This window comes from Nelumbo nucifera, chromosome 4 (assembly GCF_055504915.1).
Source record: "Nelumbo nucifera cultivar China Antique chromosome 4, China Antique-T2T, whole genome shotgun sequence".
Classification (NCBI taxonomy): domain Eukaryota; kingdom Viridiplantae; phylum Streptophyta; class Magnoliopsida; order Proteales; family Nelumbonaceae; genus Nelumbo; species Nelumbo nucifera.
In genome coordinates this window covers 11,566,852-11,588,391 of record NC_142652.1, presented here as the reverse complement: position 1 = coordinate 11,588,391, position 21,540 = coordinate 11,566,852, and the positions used below count along the sequence as shown (strand labels likewise).

The following is a 21,540-nucleotide window of genomic DNA, read 5'->3' as shown; positions in this document are numbered from 1 at the left end:
CACTTGATTGACAAAACAACCCTCGATAAAATGTGACATTTACCTTTTAAGGAACTCAACACACTCAACACCACTGTCCTCTCCCCATTAAAGGATTAATGAGAGAGAGAGAGAGAATCTCTTTGCTGATACTTATTTTTTTCTGGCCACAAATTCGTACCAACTTGTGTATGACATGGGGAGTTCGTGAACTGTTTAATTTGTTCAATGTATTTGTTATCATCTAATTTGCTATGATTTGTATTGTATTAGGGTTGTGTTTGGCATGCTTTTAGATATTAATTCTGATTTTTTTTCTTTTAATTTTTGAGTGTTTTTTTTTTCTTTTTAAAGTTTGGAACCCTTTTAGGCTTAAAATACACTTTAAGATTTAGTTCTTTCCAAGTTGAATTTTAGCTGAATATAGCTTAAAAAACCAATATATTCAGAATCAATAAACCTAATCATCATCATCTAAGACTTCTACCTCTGTTGATACACCTGAGTATCGGCAGAGATGTATTAATATTTTTAATACTTTGATGGATATGTATATATATTTTTTTTAGTTTTTTTATTTTCAAATTTTAGTTTTATATTAAAATGGTTTTGCAAATACACTTGACAGATGTATTAGGATTAAAAAAAAAACAATATGATACATCTGGTATCCAAGATTTTAAAAGGCTAAAGGCGTAGTTGAAGTGTAATGACCCAAAAAAATATACAAATTCATAAATTAGAAGTTTATAAGCAATAAGTTTAACATTTAAGCATTAAATAAAATAATAACTAATCAACTAGAAATTATAAACATTTTACATTTCATGTAAAAAACAAATTTATAAAAAAGGAAACAACTTAATTGATTTGATCTATTATTATTATTATTATTATTAAAAAAGCAAAAAGATCCATTAGTATAAGAAATATGGAAAATAACAAACTTGAGGCATTACAATTAGAATAATAAGAAACTAAGAACTTAATTTGTCCTTTTTGCATTCAACTCTTTTGAAACACTAAGAAAAACTAATATAATTTGATTTGTCTTATTGTTTTTTTCTTTTTTTCTTTATTATTTGACTTATAATTATTGAAGTGTTTTTTTACAATTGTAAAAATTTATATTTTTGCATTAAATAACTATATAATCATTGACATTTGAGGCATACACCTTTTTACGCCTCACGCCTTGAGGCTTGAGGCTTATGCCTCATTCTGACATTAAATTTGTGAGGCTTAAGCCTTGAGATAAATTTTGTGTGACTTGACTCGAGGCTTAAGCCTTTTAAAACAATGCTGGTATTAGATGTATTTTAAACCTTAATATTGTATCGATATTTTAAACCTTAATATTCATTAAATATAAAGTACATTATTTAAATATTATTTTGTCATTCTGTATAGCCATTGTTAAATTATGAATCCTGAAATCATTTTTTTAACATTTTAATGATTAATGCGTAAAATTAGTGTAACAGCCAACAAACTGACCCCAAAAGCTGGTATTTAGGATCTAATTGATGGATAGAATATCACATTATCACGTGTGCCCATATCACTAATTTATTAAACCTGAGTGGTTTCTACTCTGGGGATTCAATGCTTTGTTCTACCACACACGGGATCACTCTTTAAAATTACTTCGAAAAGCAAATATTTTTTCACGTTTCACTGCAATTGGGTCTTTGGGTTGGATTGGGGAGATATTTTGTTTGTTTAATTTATGAGGTTAGATATTAGATGAAAAGTACATCCACAGGGAAAGGGAAAATGAAAACTCGAGAATCGAGATGTGAGGGGGTAGGGGTGCTGGTTCGGTTCGGAAATAGAATTTAATCAATATTTCGGTTAGGTCATTTTTATGAAAACCAAGTCGAATTGAATCAAATTTAAATCAGTTCGATTAGTTTGGTTAGTTAAAATATAAATATATTTTGTATTTATATTTATAATTAATTATTCAAATATATCAATATTTACAATTAATATATAAATATATATTATTAATATAAATAATAATGTTAATGTTAATATTAATATTAATATTAATATTTATAATTAAAATATAAATACATATATTTATTTTGGTTAATTCAATTTTCAGTTCGGTTCAGTTAAACTTTTTTCTCAAACCAAAAACTGGCATTTCTAAATTTATAAAACCGAACCAAACCAAAAACCAAAACCAAGGTAAACAAACCGAATTGGCATTCTCGAAATTCTGTTCGGTTCAGTTAAACTTTTTTCTCAAACCAATTTTCAGTTCGGTTCAGTTAGGGCATTATGGTCCACAGGAGGCGGGGATATTCTAAACCCGTAGCAACTAGATGCAGTGGCATTCTCGAAATTCTGTGTAATGAAATGGGCATTTAACTGAAAATCTGATAGAAGTCTCCATCACAAAAACCCGCTTTGTCCCCTCAAACATGAATCGTCCCACGTTGGGCAAAGACTGAGAGAACCCGCCAGCTCCCAGCTGATGCTTTCACTGCACCGGAAAACCACCCCCAACGACAATCTAACTGACTCTCTCTCTCTCGTAATCCTTAGCTCTAACCTCCTCGCCGGGGTACATACCATTAGTCGACCTTTTAAGCTATCTATCTCTTCCTCTAACTTCGACAATTTCTATTTCTGGGTTTGAAATGCCTTGCCTTTTCACCTAATTGAGTCTGGCAGCAATGAATAATTGTTGATTGTCTCAAATTATTATTAGTATTATTATTACTGCTAATTATTATTATTTTACTTTTGATTTGGAGATGGAGGCTTGAGGTTTAGAGGAAGGAGGATGGTTTTGCTGTTTGTTATGTTGTTGCAGAGGAATCGGGTGATGTTTGCGAAAGAGAACGACAGTTTTTCTTTTTTAGTTCGAATAGATACGTAATGTGGGGGGAATTTGAAGTTTAATTTCAGTTTTTTCGAAGAAAACGGTGTTTTTATTCGATTTCGAGGTTGGATGCTTATATTCTTTTCCAGATCTTCAAATAAATGAAGTGAATGAATGCTTTCAAGTATGAGTGCACCAGAGTGGTGTATAAGGAAGAATTTGATAGTGTCCGAAATGTAGTTGGAATAGAAACGGTTTCAGTTTTCAAGTTAAACATGATTTATTAATTTATTCGCTTGAAAGATTGCGTTTAACTCTACCGTGTTTAGCTGAACTTTAGGAGACGAGCAGAGTTTAGGGCCTTTCGAACCCACATTTTGTTCCAAAAGGTTTATGAGTAAAGATTTAATGATACTGGTTCGGATCAATGAAGGAATCTCAGTGGTTTAAGCAGATAACGAACCATGGGAGACCCGGAAGGAGGCTCTCCCTCGGAGAATATAAACGAACTGTTTCTTGGTCCAAATACCTGGTTTCTTCTGGTGCAGCAATTAAAGGTGATGGAGAAGATGAATGGAGTGCCGATTTGTCTCAGCTGTTCATTGGGAATAAGTTCGCAATGGGACGGCACAGTCGGATCTATCGCGGGGTATACAAGCAGATGGACGTGGCCATAAAGCTCATTAGTCAACCCGAGGAAGACGAGAACTTAGCTACTCTGTTGGAGCAGCAGTTTACCTCAGAGGTCGCCTTGCTCCTTCGGCTCCGGCATCCTAATATCGTGACTGTAAGCTCTGGTGTTCCTTCATTCTTAAAAATTGCTTATTTTCCCCTTGTTCTTGCATTGTTGGGGTGTATCGAGAAGAAATATTTGTGGTACAAGTGTGTTAAGACATCCTAATTACTTTTCTCCTGTTTGGCCTTGCATGAAAATAGAATTTTCAAACACAACGAACTTACCATCGCCTTGAAAATCTATAATTTCTTTTGCCTTTTGTTAAGTTCTCCGTGCCAATTTTACCCTTTAATGGCTTGCTAAGGAAGGACGAGAATGCTATCGAGGGTAACACTTCACTTGAAACCTTATTTCTACATAGAGAGCCTAACTGCATGCCATCCTTTTTCCCCATCGCTTCTTCAGTAATGGTTTCACTTCTCATTTTTATCAATCAGCATATCATCTGCTTGTAATAATGATCACCATACTTGTTACTTCTTTTGACGAACTGAACATTTAAACCTTACTAGTCCCGCAATCAATGTCCTTAAATAAAATGGCGTTGTTAAGTCTAGACTCTAGTGTATGCACTTTCTCCGAAAGCGGTAAGACCTCTTAATCTCATATGCAAGCCCTACTTTCTCATGATTCTGGATCCAGGATCTTCATGAGTCCTTTTGGGTTCTTGAATTATGAAAAGACAAGAAAACACATCAATTTTTTTTTTTGGATGAGTATCAAATATATGCAAGCACTACTTTCTCATCAATCTGGATCCAGGATCTTCACGAGTCCTTTTGGGTTCTCGAATTATGAAAAGACAAAAACACATCATTTTTTATGAGTATCAAATATTTTGCTTATTCATCTAATTTTCATTGAAATAAGTCGGACAAAATTTTCCAACTACAAATTTCTATTTATGCATTCACCCTTCTCTAGAATTCTGTTGAAGAATGTGTTTATAGTAATACCAGCGTCTCTTTCTTACATTTTCTTTTGGCCTTTGGATTTGTTGGCCATCTTCAACACTGTCTTTCAGTATCAGCTCTCTCACAGAGTTTGCACTCCCAATCCACATCCAAGTCTCCATTACTCCAGAGTTCCAGCTATCCCGTCTTTTATTCGAGACAAAATTGCATCAGGTTGAGCATCCTCTGGGTGAGAGTGCAACAAGATCTGATATAGTTGTTTACTTCCAAATTCTAAAGTTTCTTTTCTCTGGAATCCAGAATCTGATTGCACCTTTAGTAGATCACTGTACATGTTTACCACTGCAGTCATTTCAGGAGAGTGTGAAAATGAAGAATAGTTTTTCTGCAAGTCATATAACCAGGAGACCAACAAACTTAATGGATGAAGGATCTGTATACAATTATCATTCTCTGGGCTGAGAAACAGATATCATACCCTTGCAGCTAGATATCATCCACAGAATTCAAAATCTACAACATTTGGCAATTTGCTTTAAAATTCATTCTCTGTAGATATTTTATTTTACCCAACTAGAATGACAATATGATATGCATTATATTTCAAACATATTCATGTGCAACCTAGAAGTCATTTCCCTAATCAAAGCTACAGTAAGGAAGGCTGAGAAGTCTTTCAACCCATGAGGTCAATGCTTTAAATTTCATCTTCAGGGGATCGCACTAGTCACTTGTTACAACCAAAACTTTGTAAAGTGTTTTTTCTTGGAATAAGTAATAGAAACTAGTACATGATGGGGAAATGGCAGTTGTTTCAGGCAAATTTGTAAAAAAATCATGCAGTTGAGCTATGAAAACATGAAAAGCATGGCAATGTTCAATATAAAAGAAATACAGGTATGGAGTTATGTATCTGTGTGAGATGTGACTGCCTTATTTTTGTAATTATGTCAACTAAGTAACTAGTTATTAACGTAATGAATGTATTTATCTTGTTTTAACAATGGAGCCCTACCATGACCACATTGCTTTATTTGACCAAAATGTATTAATTCTACTTTCTTCGTGCAGTTTGTTGCAGCATGTAAGAAACCCCCTGTTTTCTGTATCATCACTGAGTATTTGGCAGGGGGCTCACTGCGAAAATACCTCCACCAGCATGAACCATATTCTCTTCCCCTTGACCTGGTTTTAAGGTTGGCCCTTGATATTGCTCGTGGAATGCATTATCTTCATTCTAAGGGGATACTTCATAGGGATCTCAAATCAGAAAATCTACTGCTTGGTGAAGATATGTGTGTCAAAGTGGCAGATTTTGGTATCTCCTGTCTAGAATCTCAGTGCGGAAGTGGAAAGGGGTTTATGGGTACTTACCGCTGGATGGCACCTGAAATGATAAAGGAAAAGAAACACACGAAGAAAGTTGATGTATACAGTTTTGGCATAGTCCTTTGGGAGATTTTAACAGCATTAACTCCTTTCCAGGACATGACTCCAGAACAGGCTGCTTTTGCTGTTTCAGAAAAGGTACAGGCACCTTAAAATTTTTCACATGTTACTTTTTTTAATTTACGCAACGGTTGGATTGCTCCATTGTGACCTGGGTAACCAGGGTTCAAATCTTGGAAACAGGCAGACAGCCTCTCTGTATGTGCACAGGGGTAAGGCTGCAGACCCTGCATTGGTGGGAACCTCGTGCACTAGGCTGCCCTTTATTTAATTTTCCTTGAGATATGGGGGCATTTTCTTGCATAGTCATGATTAGTTAATGTTTATATTAGCATCTGACCAATTGCTGCACCTCGAGTAACTTGTCTCGTTGTTTTTTTATATTTCCACAGTAGAGTAGGATTTTAACATTACATGATGCCTTGGCAATGTGTAGTTAGGCCCTTTGTAATGATAGACAAAGAATTTGGAACTGGTAACTTGCTGGTGTAGATAGAATTAAATAAAAGGTGGTATTAGCAAAAAGAAATCAGTTTTGCCATTCTACCTCTTTACCAAGTTCTCCTATTTCTACCAGCTTCTGCACCTAGAAAAACTATATTTGTTATCAATCTTACCATTAAAACCAACTTATGGAATTACTCTTATGAGAAAGTGGATTCTCTTGAGAAACAGGGTTCCTGTATGATACGACAATTATTACATTGCTAGGATTTCCATATTACCAATGAACTATGATTAAAAAAAAGGAAAAAAAAAAGAAAAAGAAAAGAAGCCTCTAATGATCAGCCCCCTATTACGTGATAAAAACATCCATGCATAACATTGGTACCATTTGATGCATGCTTGTCTATTTGCTATTTATGAATAACATTTATATTCAGTTATATGTTTAAGTAGCACATAACCTTGGTATTGAAAAAGAAAATTTTACTAATCTTTAAGATAAGAAACCCCAATTATTAGGTTTCCTGGGTAAAGAAAACTTTCCCCCTCCCCCAAATAGGTGGAAAATATGTCAAAATTGACTACTGTAGGCTTTAATGACTAATAGATTGTCTTGCACTTGGATCTTGATGAGTTGGTTCCTGAAAATCCTTTTGCAGTAGTATGTCCACTTCCTGTGTGGATCTGCAGTTTTGTCCATGGCTGATATCAGAAATGAGTAGAACTGATTTAAAAGACCTATGTCCCATGTGTCAATAGTGTACATCAGATTGTTTTATCATAAGACATCAATCAATTAGATCAATTTAAAAAAATCATATATGATGAGTCATAATTTCATGATACACCCATCATTCCTTTCAATCTATTGCAAGTTGAGGAGGATAGAAGGACTAGAGGTAAAAGGATATGGATCGAAGCAGTAAGAAGTAATTTAAGCACTCAGCACTCATAATGTAACAATGGATTTGGCATTAAACGAAATAGAATGGCAAACAGGATTTATTTAGCCAACCCCATATTGTTTGGGATTAGGCTTGGATGATGATGATGATCCATCTATTCCTAATTTCTATGAATGACTGAAGATGTGAATGAATGTACCTATACATTATAGTGCTCTTCTGGTTTTTCCCATGTTGATATTGTTTGTTGTCCTTCCCTACTCTGCACTTTTTTTTGTTTCCCAATTTACATTTTTAAAATACTCAATATTTTCTTCATATTAGAAAAGTTTCCAAGTTATGTAATTCAAATCCTCTATCCTATGTTTTATTAACTGTGGCTCTGGTGATTTGCAATTGCATCACTTCATTGCTGATATTTTCAAAAAAAAATTCAATTCCATTTTCTGCCTCCCATCAACACTAAATCTCATGGTTATTGTCTAATGAGAAATGTGGAAAGGCATTGTGCTTAGCATATTTGTGAATAATGTTACAATGTAAATTGCTATATTTTCCTCAGAATAAAATGAAGCAGACATCTCTTTTATCCTTGCACATTGTAACAGCATTAAATTAGCAAGAAAATGTACGTTATGACAGGATTTGCACTTCTCTTTTCCTCTTTAGTATAGTTTAGTCTCTAGGGAAGAATTGCCAGAGAAATTTATCTTGAATACCTTGATATGTCAAAATAGATGTAATCCACAGTATTTTCCCATCGTAAATACTTAATTTTCACTAGTCTTTATGAGTACAAAAATGGGTCATTTGTGGCTATAAAGCTATAATTTACTTTGAAGTAGAGAGTTAATTCTTGTGGCTCTCAATTTCTTCCTTCCCCTTTGTGTTGGTTCTTGAATTGCCTGCTGCTGCCTCTGCTTTCTTGTGCATTTTTTATGATGCTTCCTCAAGTGTGTTGAACAGTTAATTCTTATTGAACTTATAATTTGGTTCATCAGTGGTGGTATTAATGTGTGTATGTGTGTATGAGAGAGAGAGAGAGAGAGAGGACATCTGAATGCAGAAAGCTACATGTAGTTTGATACAGGATGTCAGTGTGCTTTGAAATTTATTTGTTAGAAGCATAGTTAGTTGCTTGATAGATGTCGATCATGCCATTATTCAGACTTCATAGGTCCCATAAATTGTAATCTGGCATTCACTCTTATCTGTTCTACTGAAGGTGACCTAGTCTTTACATTCATTTCCACTCAGCAGATCGGCAAACCTATTTCATTTTGACCATTTATTAGAATTTCTAAGATGAAATGCCTAGTACACTCTGCTTCATACCCTATTCTGCCAGATCTGGTGCTGATATGCATCCAGGGACTTCTAATAACAAAAAAATCAGAAAAATATGAATCCATAAACTCAAACCTTGAAAACTTCAAAACGCCCCTCTATGGACAGGAAAATCTGCTTGATGTGAAACAAAGAGAAAAAAGATGAACCAAGTTATGTGTTGATTTGATGGTAAAGTGTACAGTTTATTTAATGAGAAGATTGTACAGAATGTATGATACAGGAGATAGTATGATAGTTTAATTCTTTTCTAACAGTTACTGAAAAAAAAATCTTTGCTAAGATTTGTCATAGAAAACAAAATTCACAAGTGCCTTATGTGCCATATTTGCTGGACTGGTGCAGAATGCAAGACCTCCTTTGCCCCCTGCTTGCCCAAAGGCATTCCGCCATCTCATAAGCCGATGCTGGTCAAGCAACCCAGATAAGCGGCCCCACTTTGATGAGATCATCTCAATCCTTGAGAATTACACAGAAGCTCTTGAAGAGGATCCAACATTTTTCTCATATTACAAGCCATCAAAACATCAAACATTTCTGCAATGCATCCCACGGTGTAAAACTCTCTGTAGGTTCACTTCCTTGAAAGCCTAGAATTTTTTTTTATCTTGAATTGTGTGACATGTAGTATGTACCATATATTTCTTCCTGTGGTTCATATTTTAAATTATGAGCCTTCTATGTAACTTTCTGGTTAAAAGTGATTAACAACAGGAACAAAAAGGGTTCCTTATCTTGGTAAGTGAATGTGTATATTTGCCACATTTTCCTTGTTATCTTTGTGCAGAATCCATAACTGAACTCTTAAATTGCTTGAAATGTTATTGAAAATATCTGATTATTCTAATTCTCATTCTCATTCTTCTTCTCTTTTTGTTTTAAATTGACCAAGCTTTGCATAGTCATGTTATGTTATATCGAGTGTGAACTTTTTCTGTGTCTTTGAAATTTTCTTGTTAACGGTATCCTGATAATTAGTCCTAAATCAAGCAGCATTAGATATTAAAGATGTGGATTACAAAAAAAAAGGATATTAAAGATGTGTAGATTCATATTTGGAAGATGTATTAATTGCCATCTTCTGTGCCTCCTTTTTTCTCATTCTTTTTTGCTGGGTAAACAAAACAATCTATTCAGAGATACAAGAAGCAAGTTTCAAATGGTAGTCTAAAATAGGAGTGATCATTTTCAGCCTGGCCCACAAAAACCAGTCCGGCCAGGAAATTCCACACTTGGGCCTAGGTTTTGTGCTCAGGCCCAGTATCTGTAACATTGCAATACAAGTGGATCGATTGTTGATATGAGCCCTATACAGAAGTGTGGGGAGAGTTGGGGGGGTAATCAATCACCAGTGTCACTTGAGCATATTAAGAATGTTAGAGGAGGCAGTTGTTGCCGTGATTTTATGGGTCGATTGTTCATATGAGCCCTATACAGAAGTTGCATGTACCTATAGGCTACAGTAGTCAACCTCCACAGAGTGAAGCCATGGTAGACAGAGCTACCATATTAACTCAACTTTTGTAATCATCATCTATTACAGTTAGTACCTCATGACAGGCAGGAAGTACTGGCTTTTTCTTATTTTTTATAGTGACCTCACCGACTGTCCAACTCTTGTCATTGTAAGGCCAGAAGGCTGTATCCGAGTTTCATCCTCACTATACTGACATAGTCTTAGGGTTATACCAATATTCACAACTAAGAATACTGACATGGTCACCTGAGCATTATGCAACCATGTCCATGTGAATGTGATGAGACTTTTGTCCGATTGGAGGATTTGTATATATCCTAGTCCTACTAGTCAACGGCCAGTGAGTTTTAAACCCATTAAAAACCTCACGGCCTTATCCACAATCCTGTTGCTTGGCCTCCCTTGCGCATTAGAAATATTTTAGAGGCTTAACTCATGAGTTTGGCTTTAATTAAGGCATAAACTCGAGCCTGGGGCCATAGATGGGACCCATAACTACTTTAACCGGAGGATCCAGCCCTGCAGTAGAATGGCTTCCACATAGAGCAGATGACAAGAATCTTGTTGAAAGTTGATCTTTATCCCAACTGTTTTCTTTCTTTTTTCTTTTTATCTTCTATCGTTGGATGACTTGTTGAGATCTCCAATGACATAAAAGGTTACAGGTAGCCTAGCTGGTAATGCTCAAAAATAAGGTCTCTTTTCTTTGGTTAGATTTGCATCTTTTTGTATTAGTGATCGATAAGGTAGAAGGGTTTTTTTCTTCTATATATTTGGCAACTGGCAGAATTGAGAACCACAGTGTTTGATTGATGTGGCTCCCCACCAATTAAATGTTGGGTAGCCACTTAATGACTTAATAATGTCTTTATCCTATTCCTGTATTAACTCGGCAATATTGTATCTTTTCGTGTTTTGACGTAGCAGGAAAAGAGGCAAAAACTGGTAAACCAACAAGTCCTTAACTTCTTGATTGCTTGGGCTGTATTCGCCCCATATCATTTGCCACCTGTACCAGCAGTTTAGCAGATACCCTTCTCGTGTTATTCCACTATTTCTTTTTTTTAATTTTTTTTAGTGAGGACGGAGAATCCAGGGTGGCTATGATTGAAGACTCCAAATTCCCCTCTCACCCACTGGACTTCCAACTTACATTCAGTAGGTGAGGGTGGGGTCATGTACTTAGGATAGCCATTAGATTAGGTGGCAGCGGCACACATGACACTATCTTTCAGTTTTTATTAACACAGAATAACTGGGTCCCAAGCCTCTCGTGGGACAATTCAAAGCTGGCTGGCTGGTGGTGGTGGCCTGGCCTGGGGTACCGTAATGAGATAAATATGACTTTTTAAATTTTAATAATTCACACCGTTGGACGAACAGGACCATCAAAGTGGAGATGCTCGGTAGTTACAGGCTCATCCATCGGCAGAGATGGATTCGGTCCATTCAATTGGAAGGCCATAAATAATTCGGTGGTTGATACTTGATAGACTTTTTTATTTTTTTGTATTTGGACGGATGTCAAAAAACAATCCATAGTTTTTACTTTTTTTTTTATCATGTAATAACTGTTTCTCAGTTAATAATGTTTAGGTCAACAAATATATGTTGGAACAATTTAATTTTAGAATTATGAACTTTACTTGCTTGGCTTAATTTTATTAGTCAAGGGTTAGGGGGGCATGATACAAGTAAATTTTCATTTAGAAATTTTTTAAAAAGCCATTAATGATAAATTGTCTAAAGAGGAACAGATGGATCCATTTGGAGAATACTTATTTTCTTCTTATATGCCATTAATGGGTTATCTAGTTATCTCTCTCCTCACTTCTCTTAATTTAAGTTTGTAAGCATATAGTTTCCAATATACCATCCCAGATACCCACGTACCCAAAATAGACTAATACCTGAACATCTGATTTAAGGAGCCACAGCAAGTAAAATACCAAAGAAAGAAAAGACAACACTAACAAGCAGTCATGAGATGTGGGATGTGGTTTTCAATAATCATAGCTTCATAGGTGGGGCAAAGGCCAAAGAGGCAAAGAGGGTACGGAAAAGGACGGAGTAGATTTTTGAATTACACTGCAAATCTATAAAAAATCAAAATGTTAAATACCTTCGAGTTTATACCTATCCCAACTGTAATTCGGGCCTAAGAATTCTAACCCTAGGCTGACCGTCATTGAGTACCCTCATCACGGGAGCTATCAAGATTCAAGAGTTAAGACTGAACTGAATTCCCTTTCATACCCCTTCGGAGCCTATAACGTTATCAGTTATCACCATTTACCCCTCCAATTGGGAGAGGATTAGCTAGAGACAAAAACATATACACCCGGCTGTACTTATCATGGTTGAATACGCCAATGTTCAATACAGCTGGGTCCTAGATGGGGCCTACAATGATCACTGGTGTGTTCAATAGTGATAGGTAGTTCAGCTGGGTGTTCAATAGTATCGGCCCGTATTGGCTGATATATATTGTTTTAGGACCCTTCCGATATGCCCCTATAGTGGGTGTATTGGGGGTCTGACCAATTCAAGGGATGGAGGGGTCCTAGACCAGTTCCCTTGAACTAGTTTTGAAAAAAAATATAAAAAAAAGTAAAAAAACGAGTATTAAAACACCCGATACGCCCCTACTGACATATCGAGTGTATCGATATTTTGAACCTTAGTTGGGTGTGTAAAATTTTGTCTCCAATTCATCCAGACCGCCTCCAATCATGTTGTGCCTTGCAGTAGTCCGAATTCATTTCCATAACACTTCAGCATTACATGGAGACAAACCCCGCTTAATGCACCTCAATAGATCGGCTTATGAAGTCTAGTCGAACTCCGACCTCACTTAAGAGCACATTGGTAGATTGGGTTACCAACTTGGAGCACATAACCAATTTGACTGTCCCTGCTCTCCCGACCTACTTATCTGACTTGGGCAACTTGCAACCTAAGGGACTTCCTCGACCTCAGTATACCTCTGACCTACGTAGCACGATGTTTCTCTTCTCCGTTTGCGCTAGATAGTTGGCTTGAGACATACGTGAACACAATGCCTACTTGGCAAGGATAAGCCCACTCACCCCTACAGGAAGCGGATAAGGACACCCGTAGTGTCGTACGGTACAACCCATAAAGAACGAACAAATAGACTTTAATAGACCAAACATGTTGGACACGTCTCAGCCAAGTCTCGAGGTCTATATAAGGGCGAGCCTTCACCCTGAGAAGCTACACTCACAATTCCGCACGCACTATGTTGCTTTGATTCATGCTCTATTGCTCTCTATCACCTTGCCAGGTTGGTACTTACTTGATCATCGGAGTTCCTTGCTTGAGAAATTCTCCTTGGTCCCTCTGATGTCATTTGTCTTGCAAATTCATCACCCAACTACTCTTGTTGAGCTCCTAGTTGTCATTGCCAGCAGGGACTCAATGCATCTAGTCATCATCACCACTAGGGGTGCAAGTCGGGCAAGTTGGGCCAGGTTTATGGTTAACCCAAGCCCGACCCTAAAATTTGGGCTTAAGGCCCAAGCCCAGACCGGGCCCAAGGTCAAGCCCAATTTTTCCAATTCAAACCCAACCCACACTATAATTTGATGCACTCGGGTTGGGCTCGGGCCAAGGCTCGACTCGAGTTGGTTAATGAACCTACCCTAAAATAATAATATATAAATATATTTATATGTATGTATATGTATATATGTATATATGTATGCAAAATTTACATATATACACCTATGTAATTATAAATGTGTATAGTTGGGTCAGGCTCGAACTGAGTTCAAGCTACCTAAGGGCTAGGCCTGGGCCCATCTTGAAAAATAAAAAAAGCCTGAGTTATTGTGCTTGAGCCCAACCCGAGAACCGAAAGTCCAAGCCTAGGCCGTGTAAAATTTTAAGTTGTGCCAGTTCTGGCTCGGGCTGGATCTGCCCAAGTTGCACCCCTAATCACCATTCACCGAACCAAAATTTATAGAAATAAAATGATGGGTTTTACATTGATAATAAGTAAAAAAACACTTTAATACCCTTAAAGGTTGTGTTTGGTTGCATGCATGGTTTTCAAAACCGAATCGGACCTGAAAAATCGGGAACCGATCACCTGATCGGTTCCATTTTTTCCCAAAACCGTTGATTTTGGTCAGCAAACCGCTGAACCGGCCGGTTAACCATTCGAACTGTTTTGACCGTTTTTCAAAATTTTTTATTTTTTATTTTTTTGTCAAAATGGGCCGACTGTTCAGGTCGAACGGTCAGACCATTCGACCGGTAACCGGACCCCTGACCGATTCGGTCACCAAGTCGATTTTAAAAACCATGGTTTCATGTACAATGAAGAAAAATAAGGGCCCATTTGATTTGAGGGCATAAGGGTTTGGAATCAATCGGAATGGTCTAATTGTTTAGTTGTGCAGAATTGGAATCCCATTTGTATTTCTGATGGAATGGCATTTTTCCCATTTAAGAAAATGGCCATTCCCTCTCCCTCCCTTGGAAATAAAATCCCACTCTACTTGATTCCAATTTAAATTCCCATCCGATTCATCTCTAAACCAAACAAAGCATGAATAGACTATTCTGATTTCAATTCCAAAGGATTTAGATTCCGATTCCAATTTTAATTTCAACTGTGAGTCAAACGGACCCTAAGTTATTTCCCTAAAAAATTCCTATTGATTATAACTTTTTTTTTTCGGTCATCATATTGTCAATTTTTTTTCCAGTGAGTTTGTGGTTTGTTGCTTTACTTGGAAAACAAACCTGAGTATATAGTTGAAAAATGCACAGATGCCAGAAGATATAATTCTGTTTAGAAAATGACTCGCCAACCCCAAATTTTAGAAGGAATATCATTTTTTCTACAATTATTATTCACTTCTTGGAAAATATTTTACAGCCACGTTTTACATGCAATTAGATACTGCACAAAATAGCAGATTCTAAGAAAAAAGTCATTTTTAATACCACTTGCTTATCAGCTTCCACTATTCTATTTCATACTTTTTTTATATATGTTTATACTGTTTATATATCATCGGATACCATGTCAATCCACCCTACTTGATTCCTTCGGAGAAAGAGTGGGAAAATAAACCCATTAAGGCCATAACCAGAAGGACAATCTTTTTTCAACGCAAATTTACTAAATTCCGAAACCACCCCTATCCATTGCTATAAAATCTTTTTTTTTCTCCGCGTGTTAGAGATAGAGTGGGCCCCACTAAATTTTACATTACCCGCTTTTAAAGTAAACGTTTCTCTCTCTACCTAATCTCATGAAAGTCCGGCAATCAAGGCCTCCAATCAGCAGCACTTTCGGGCTTTGAGCGGCTGTCTTAACTAATGCAGGCGGGGGCATATTCGTACTTTTAAAGGGAAATTCGAGTGTATTGCCACGTGGCAAGTTCAACCAATACAAAAACAACGATAGCAAATCGGAGTTTCGGACTTCACGGTTGCAGCCTTGCAGGCGCGGTGGGGGAGCGGTCGCCTTCGCTAGTTCTCTTTGCTTCGACATTCCACCGCTGCGACCCTCCCCCGGAAATTAATTTACTTGTATTATTATTAGAATATAATATAGATCTCTGGCTTCCAGTTCTGCCCTCATCCGTCTGCTTAATTCCTCTCCCCTGTCTTCTTCTACCGCCCCTATCTCTTCATATAAGAGAGAGTGAACTTTCTCTTCTCTCTCGCGCTCCCTCTCAGAGTTCAGACAACACAAAACTTTGGCCTTATTTTTCATGGCGGATTGTTAAGGTACGGACCTGTATTCTTCATATATAGTGTGACGTTCTGTTCCTGAATTTTTTTGTTTTTTTAGTTTGACGTTTCTAATCTGCCGTTGCATCAATTAAGAATTGTTCAGTACCTTTTCTTTATGTAGATTTCTTTTCCGCCTCTCCTTTGTTTTCTTAAGGATTTGAGTGGTGTTTCGTAGTTTTGGATGCTTAGACTACTGATTCGTGGAAATCTGGAGATCCGCTGCAGAAGCTCCCTAATATTGTTGACCTGTGTTTTCTTCATGTTGTTTGTTTCAAAAGTAGAGAACTTTAGAAGGACTTTCTGTTTTATTTGGTCTTTGTTCATGTCTCAATGAAACGTCAAATTTTTCTCACTTCTTACACCCTAATATGGTCCTGTCATTTCGCAAATACAGTCGGTTTTGGTCAAGTTTCCAAGTTTCAATGGTCGCCGTTTGGTGTTGTTTGGATCTGTCTTCAGATTTCGTTGTTTACCGTTTACTCTATAACCGTTCTTAGATAGCGGTTTTACATCTATTGAAGAAGTCAGATTTTAAAGTTGTCGTTATTTGTTAACGGAAGATTGTTTGATTTGGTCTTTTGATTATGTTTTTTGGAAATAATCCAGATTAATTACTTGTTTTGCGAGCTTGTATCGAGTTGAAGTATGCCTGAATTTGTCATGGATGGAATCAATGGAGAGGGTACTGAGAGTGAAGTAAATGGCAAGTCATCACCTATTAAGGAAAATTTAACTGTGAATCGGTCCCCGAGGAGTACATTGAGTCCCCAAAGCCCCCAGAGTGCTCTTGATATGCCTTTGGATGGCATGGTCGACACCTCCATCGAGCAGCTTTATGAGAATGTCTATGAGATGCAGAGTTCTGACCAGTCACCATCCAGAATTAGCTATGGATCTGATGGTGAAGAATCAAGGATTGATTCTGAGTTACGCCACCTTGTTGGGGGAGAGATGAGGGAGGTGGAGATAGTGCAAGAGGAGGTGGTGGAGAAGCCAGAAGTGAACAGTAGAAGTGGTTCAATTTCTAAGCAAGAAAATGGTACAGATAAGAAGTCCAGGCATACTGATAATACTCAATCTACCAGTGCAAAGTCCACTTCTTCAATAAAATCAAAGAGACCTTCTCGATTGCAGGTAGACTCTGAGGTTTCAACAAAAACAAGTCCTAGGACACACGGTAAACCTCCTCTTGATAGACTAGGTGATAATAATTCAATAAAACCAAATACTGGAGTTTCCCCTGTAAAGAAACCAAGAAATTTTGGTCTAGGAAGGACAACACTACAGAACGGAACCGAGGATCCATCAGAGGCAGGTGTAGACAACCAAAACCATGGGCCTTTTCTACTTAAACAAGCGAGAGACTTGATTTCTTCTGGTAGTAATCCCCACAAAGCTCTTCAATTTTCTCTTCGAGCTGCAAAATCATTTGAAAGATGTGCGAATGGGAAACCCAGTTTAGATTTGGTCATGAGTTTGCATGTTATAGCAGCAATATACTGCAACTTAGGCCAGTATGCTCAGGCCATTCCTGTGCTTGAGCGCTCAATTGAGATTCCAATTGTGGAAGAAGACCAAGATCATGCTCTTGCTAAATTTGCTGGACACATGCAGTTGGGTGATACATATGCAATGTTAGGTCAGCTTGAGAATTCCGTAGTATACTACACAGTGGGTTTGGAGGTCCAGAAACAAGCATTAGGGGAAATGGACCCAAGAGTTGGTGAGACTTGTCGCTACTTGGCTGAAGCTCATGTTCAGGCATTGCAGTTTGATGAGGCTGAGAAGCTCTGTAAGATGGCTCTTGACATCCATAAAGAGAACGGTGCACCTGCTTCGCTGGAAGAAGCGGCAGACAGAAGGCTGATGGGTCTTATCTGTGAGACAAAGGGAGACCATGAAGCAGCTCTTGAGCATCTTGTTTTAGCTAGCATGACCATGGTGGCCAATGGCCAAGAAACAGAGGTGGCTTTTGTTGATTGCAGTATTGGAGATACTTACTTATCATTGGCTCGGTATGACGAGGCTGATTTTGCTTATCAAAAAGCACTGACAGTGTTCAAGTCCAGCAAAGGGGAGAACCATCCAAGTGTTGCTTATGTCTTTGTCCGTCTTGCTAATTTATATAACAAGACCGGGAAAATCAGAGAGTCCAAGTCTTATTGTGAAAATGCCCTAAGGATATATGAGAAGCCCATTCCAGGTATACCTCCGGAGGAGATTGCTAGTGGTCTTACTGATGTCTCGGCTATCTATGAATCTATGAATGAACTCGAGCAGGCACTGAAGTTGCTTCAGAAAGCTTTAACGATATATGACAATGCTCCTGGTCAGCAGAACACCATTGCAGGTATCGAGGCCCAGGTGGGAGTCATGTACTACATGATGGGGAACTACAATGACTCGTATATTTCTTTCAGTAATGCTATAACAAAGCTTCGGGCAAGTGGGGAGAAGAAATCTGCTTTCTTTGGGATTGCTCTGAATCAAATGGGACTTGCTTGTGTTCAACGTTATGCAATAAATGAGGCTGCGGATCTATTTGAAGAAGCAAGGAATATTCTGGAGCAAGAATATGGACCATATCATCCTGATACATTAGGAGTTTATAGCAACCTTGCTGGTACTTATGATGCAATGGGCAGGTATGTCCACTTCACTGTTATCTATCCTTTTTTAAGCATGTTGTATTCAATTTATTAGTTGTCATGTAGTAACTTCCATTTGCAATTGGCTCTTTACATTTTTAAAGGAAATGTCCTTGTTTTCTTTAACCAACTCATACTAACAACTACTACATATTTTTTGGGGTTGATCTTTTACTAGTATTACGTCTCACAAAGGGGATGGTAATGTTTAAATTCTTTTATTCCCATTGTTATTTTGATAAATGCAGATTAATTCTTTTGAGAGAACAGAGATATAGAGTAATAATTTTGGGATATTCAAGTTTTGGCTAATCATATGGAGGATTCTGCTTTCGCTATCTTGGATGCTATCAGATTAGCTAACATATGTGGAGGTGACTAGGATATTCAGAAGCACACAAACTAGGAACCCTCGAAACTATTTTTAAAAACTACATACATTTTCTGGGAGTTTGGAAACCACCTGAAAGGAAATAATCATTGTGGTTTTCACTTTTCATTGCCCTAGAGAGCACAAGTTCATCATCTAAAATGGATAATTTCCTTTATATTTTTTTAATTCAAAGTATGGATCTATTTTTTGTTGCTAAAAACAGATATAAATGAGGTCATTGTCATGATTTCAAGAGATGTTAAGGACTTGACAGCAGACAGTTATTCTTTAAAATGATGACGTATAGGTTCAAATGCCATGAGAGATTCAATCTGATAACTTGTTTATTGCAAACATCCAAAAATGCTCTTTGCAAATGATGAGCCTACAAGTATAATATCAGATTTATTTAATTACAGATTTTTAAATGCATGCCTTCATTGAAAATCCACAAAGACCAGGTTTGTTGTTATTGATGTTTTAAGTGTTATCTTTTTTTTCCAGGTTGGATGATGCCATTGAGATTTTAGAATATGTTGTTGGGATGAGAGAGGAGAAGCTAGGGACAGCAAATCCTGATGTGGATGATGAGAAGAGGAGGTTGGCTGAATTATTGAAGGAAGCAGGTAGGGTGCGGAACAGGAAAGTGAGATCACTAGAAACCCTTCTTGATACCAATACTCATTCTGTAAAAGAAGATGCCTTAAGAGTATAATTATTCTGGTGATGCATGAAAGCATTTGTGTAAAATAGCATAGTTAAAGGAAAAGATTAGCTGATGGGTGTATTAATTAGATTCTTGTTGGAAGGGTTGAAAGAAATAACAAAGGGAGGAACTTTTGATTGCAATGATTGATTATATTATTCTTTTCGTTGGTTAAGGGGGTCGGTGGTTGTATTTGTCTTTTATTATTTTAGGAATTGATGAAATTCCTATGGTGACTTTCTGATTTTTGTATTCTATTGTTTAAAGAATGAATGAAATCTCTCTCTCTCACATAAGCACTTTTGAAGTTTTTATACCAAACGCTTATTAGAATATGATCAAATAATTAAAGCATCACACAGTAACCCTGCTCTAGTTGAGTCAGGGTGTTTTCTTTTCTTTTCTGCTTTTTTTTTGGGGGGGTTGGTTGTGAAGAACACTTAAAAGAGATGAGATGCCGTTGATCTGGTCATGTTAAACTGGAAGTCCACACGGTTGTCTCATTAGATGTCCCCTGGTTCTTACTTCTCCAAGAGAAAATTCGAAACATCTCAAGTAGATTTAACCTAGATCATGCAAATGGTTGCCGGATATCATTGTTTGGAAAGCAAGGCTTTACAGATATAGCTATGGTATCAGCACTAATTAACAGACGCTACTGAATTACAAATCATAAACAAAACAATTTGATGTTCGGTTGATTATTAATACGAATTGATGAGAAATATATTTTCTACCTGAAAATTTTTTGGGTTGATCAATACAAATTGCTGTTATACCCTACCTGAAATGTCGATTTGATGTTTCAACTGTAAATATCAATGATGAGTCCCACATACATATTTAGCTGAAGTGATTCTCATGTGGCATTATGTGGCATAACAATACATTTCTATTGACTAACCTATAAATTATTAGAGGTGTTAGAAAGAATTGTACAGTTGGCAACAGCTGAGTTTGTTTTTCCTGAATAAGTCGGCAAGTGTCTACTATAAATATTTAACCAAATGAAAATAAACAATGTCTTTTCTGCTTCTCTGCAATTTTAGATGGTATCAAAGCCTTAAACTAGGTAAAGCGAAAAGACTTTTCTTGGAATTTTCCTACATGGCGGAATTAAGCAACAACAATGTGAGTTCGGTGAACGTTGAGATCGCCATTTTGATCCTGCATCACCCTACTACTTGCACTTGTCAATAACCCAGGTGCTTTGCTGGTTTCTTGTTTGCTTAATGGAGACAATTATGCAGCATGGAAAAGAGAGATGAGAAATGCTCTCTGTGGGAAAAACAAGTTTGGTTTCGTGGATGGCTCGATCCAGAAACGCAGATCTACCAATGAGGAACAAGCATGGATCAAGTGTAATTCAATGGTAGTATCATGGATTGTTAATTCTCTTGCAAGAAATTTATATGAAAGTGTAGCATATGTGGATTCTGCTTGTGATATATGGTCGGATCTTGAAGAAAGATTTTCATTGGGACATGTTCCACGAATCTTTCAGCTTAAAGGCAATCTGGGATGAATTAGCAGTCTACCCTATAAGAGATCTTGCTGGTGAAAGGGATCGTGAACGTGTTTACCGGTTCTTGCTGGGCTTGAGTGAAGTCTTCAATACAGTCCGTTTCAGCATCTTGGCGATGGAACCTTTGCCATCGGTTAGCAAAGTGTATTCTCTTGTAAGCCAAGAAGAGTGTCATCAAAATCTTGTTGCTCATCCTACCCAGAATCTTGATGCCACCATGATGCACGTTGCTGGACAAAATTTGTCCTCAACCTCCAAGAATTCCCGACCACAGCTGTGTTGTGACCATTGCAAACGCAATGACCACACCAAAGATCGATGTTATGAACTCCTGGGCTACCCACCTAATTGGGAAGCAAGGGGGCTATCTGCTCCAAAACAGGGCAATTCTGGTTAAAAGAATTGTCAAAAACCACGAGCTAA

General features: G+C 37.2%; 2 protein-coding genes across 4 annotated transcripts; both read left to right on the top strand.

Annotated features, from left to right (window-relative positions):
• Positions 1-2,412: 2,412 nt before the first annotated feature.
• Positions 2,413-11,689, top strand: LOC104587202 (serine/threonine/tyrosine-protein kinase HT1-like). Of its 3 annotated transcripts, none has more exons than XM_088886433.1 (4): positions 2,413-3,602; positions 5,537-5,992; positions 8,959-9,181; positions 11,015-11,689. In XM_088886433.1, the coding sequence occupies exons 1-4, from the start codon at positions 3,243-3,245 to the stop codon at positions 11,053-11,055; spliced, it is 1,080 nt and encodes a 359-aa protein (XP_088742559.1). In that variant the 5' UTR covers positions 2,413-3,242; the 3' UTR covers positions 11,056-11,689. The 3 variants fall into 3 exon arrangements, with proteins under 3 accessions (XP_088742559.1, XP_088742561.1, XP_010243015.1); XM_088886435.1 differs by having other exon boundaries at positions 2,414-3,602; positions 11,018-11,689; XM_010244713.2 differs by lacking the exon at positions 11,015-11,689 and having other exon boundaries at positions 2,414-3,602; positions 8,959-9,457.
• Positions 11,690-15,378: 3,689 nt separating this feature from the next.
• KLCR2 (Tetratricopeptide repeat (TPR)-like superfamily protein) lies at positions 15,379-19,888 on the top strand. The gene is made up of 3 exons (XM_010244714.3): positions 15,379-15,859; positions 16,472-18,510; positions 19,391-19,888. Exons 2-3 carry the CDS (start codon positions 16,511-16,513, stop codon positions 19,599-19,601), a joined length of 2,211 nt encoding a protein of 736 aa, XP_010243016.1. The 5' UTR covers positions 15,379-15,859; positions 16,472-16,510; the 3' UTR covers positions 19,602-19,888.
• Positions 19,889-21,540: the final 1,652 nt, after the last annotated feature.

Excerpts from the sequence above, each read along its gene's own strand:
- KLCR2 (XM_010244714.3), top strand. The coding sequence starts at position 16,511 with ATGCCTGAATTTGTCATGGATGGAATCAATGGAGAGGGTACTGAGAGT. Across the intron at positions 18,511-19,390 it reads ACTTATGATGCAATGGGCAG|GTTGGATGATGCCATTGAGA; the intron begins GTATGTCCACTT and ends TTTTTTTTCCAG.
- LOC104587202 (XM_088886433.1), top strand. The coding sequence starts at position 3,243 with ATGAAGGAATCTCAGTGGTTTAAGCAGATAACGAACCATGGGAGACCC. Across the intron at positions 5,993-8,958 it reads CTTTTGCTGTTTCAGAAAAG|AATGCAAGACCTCCTTTGCC; the intron begins GTACAGGCACCT and ends GGACTGGTGCAG. Across the intron at positions 9,182-11,014 it reads CCCACGGTGTAAAACTCTCT|CAGGAAAAGAGGCAAAAACT; the intron begins GTAGGTTCACTT and ends GTTTTGACGTAG.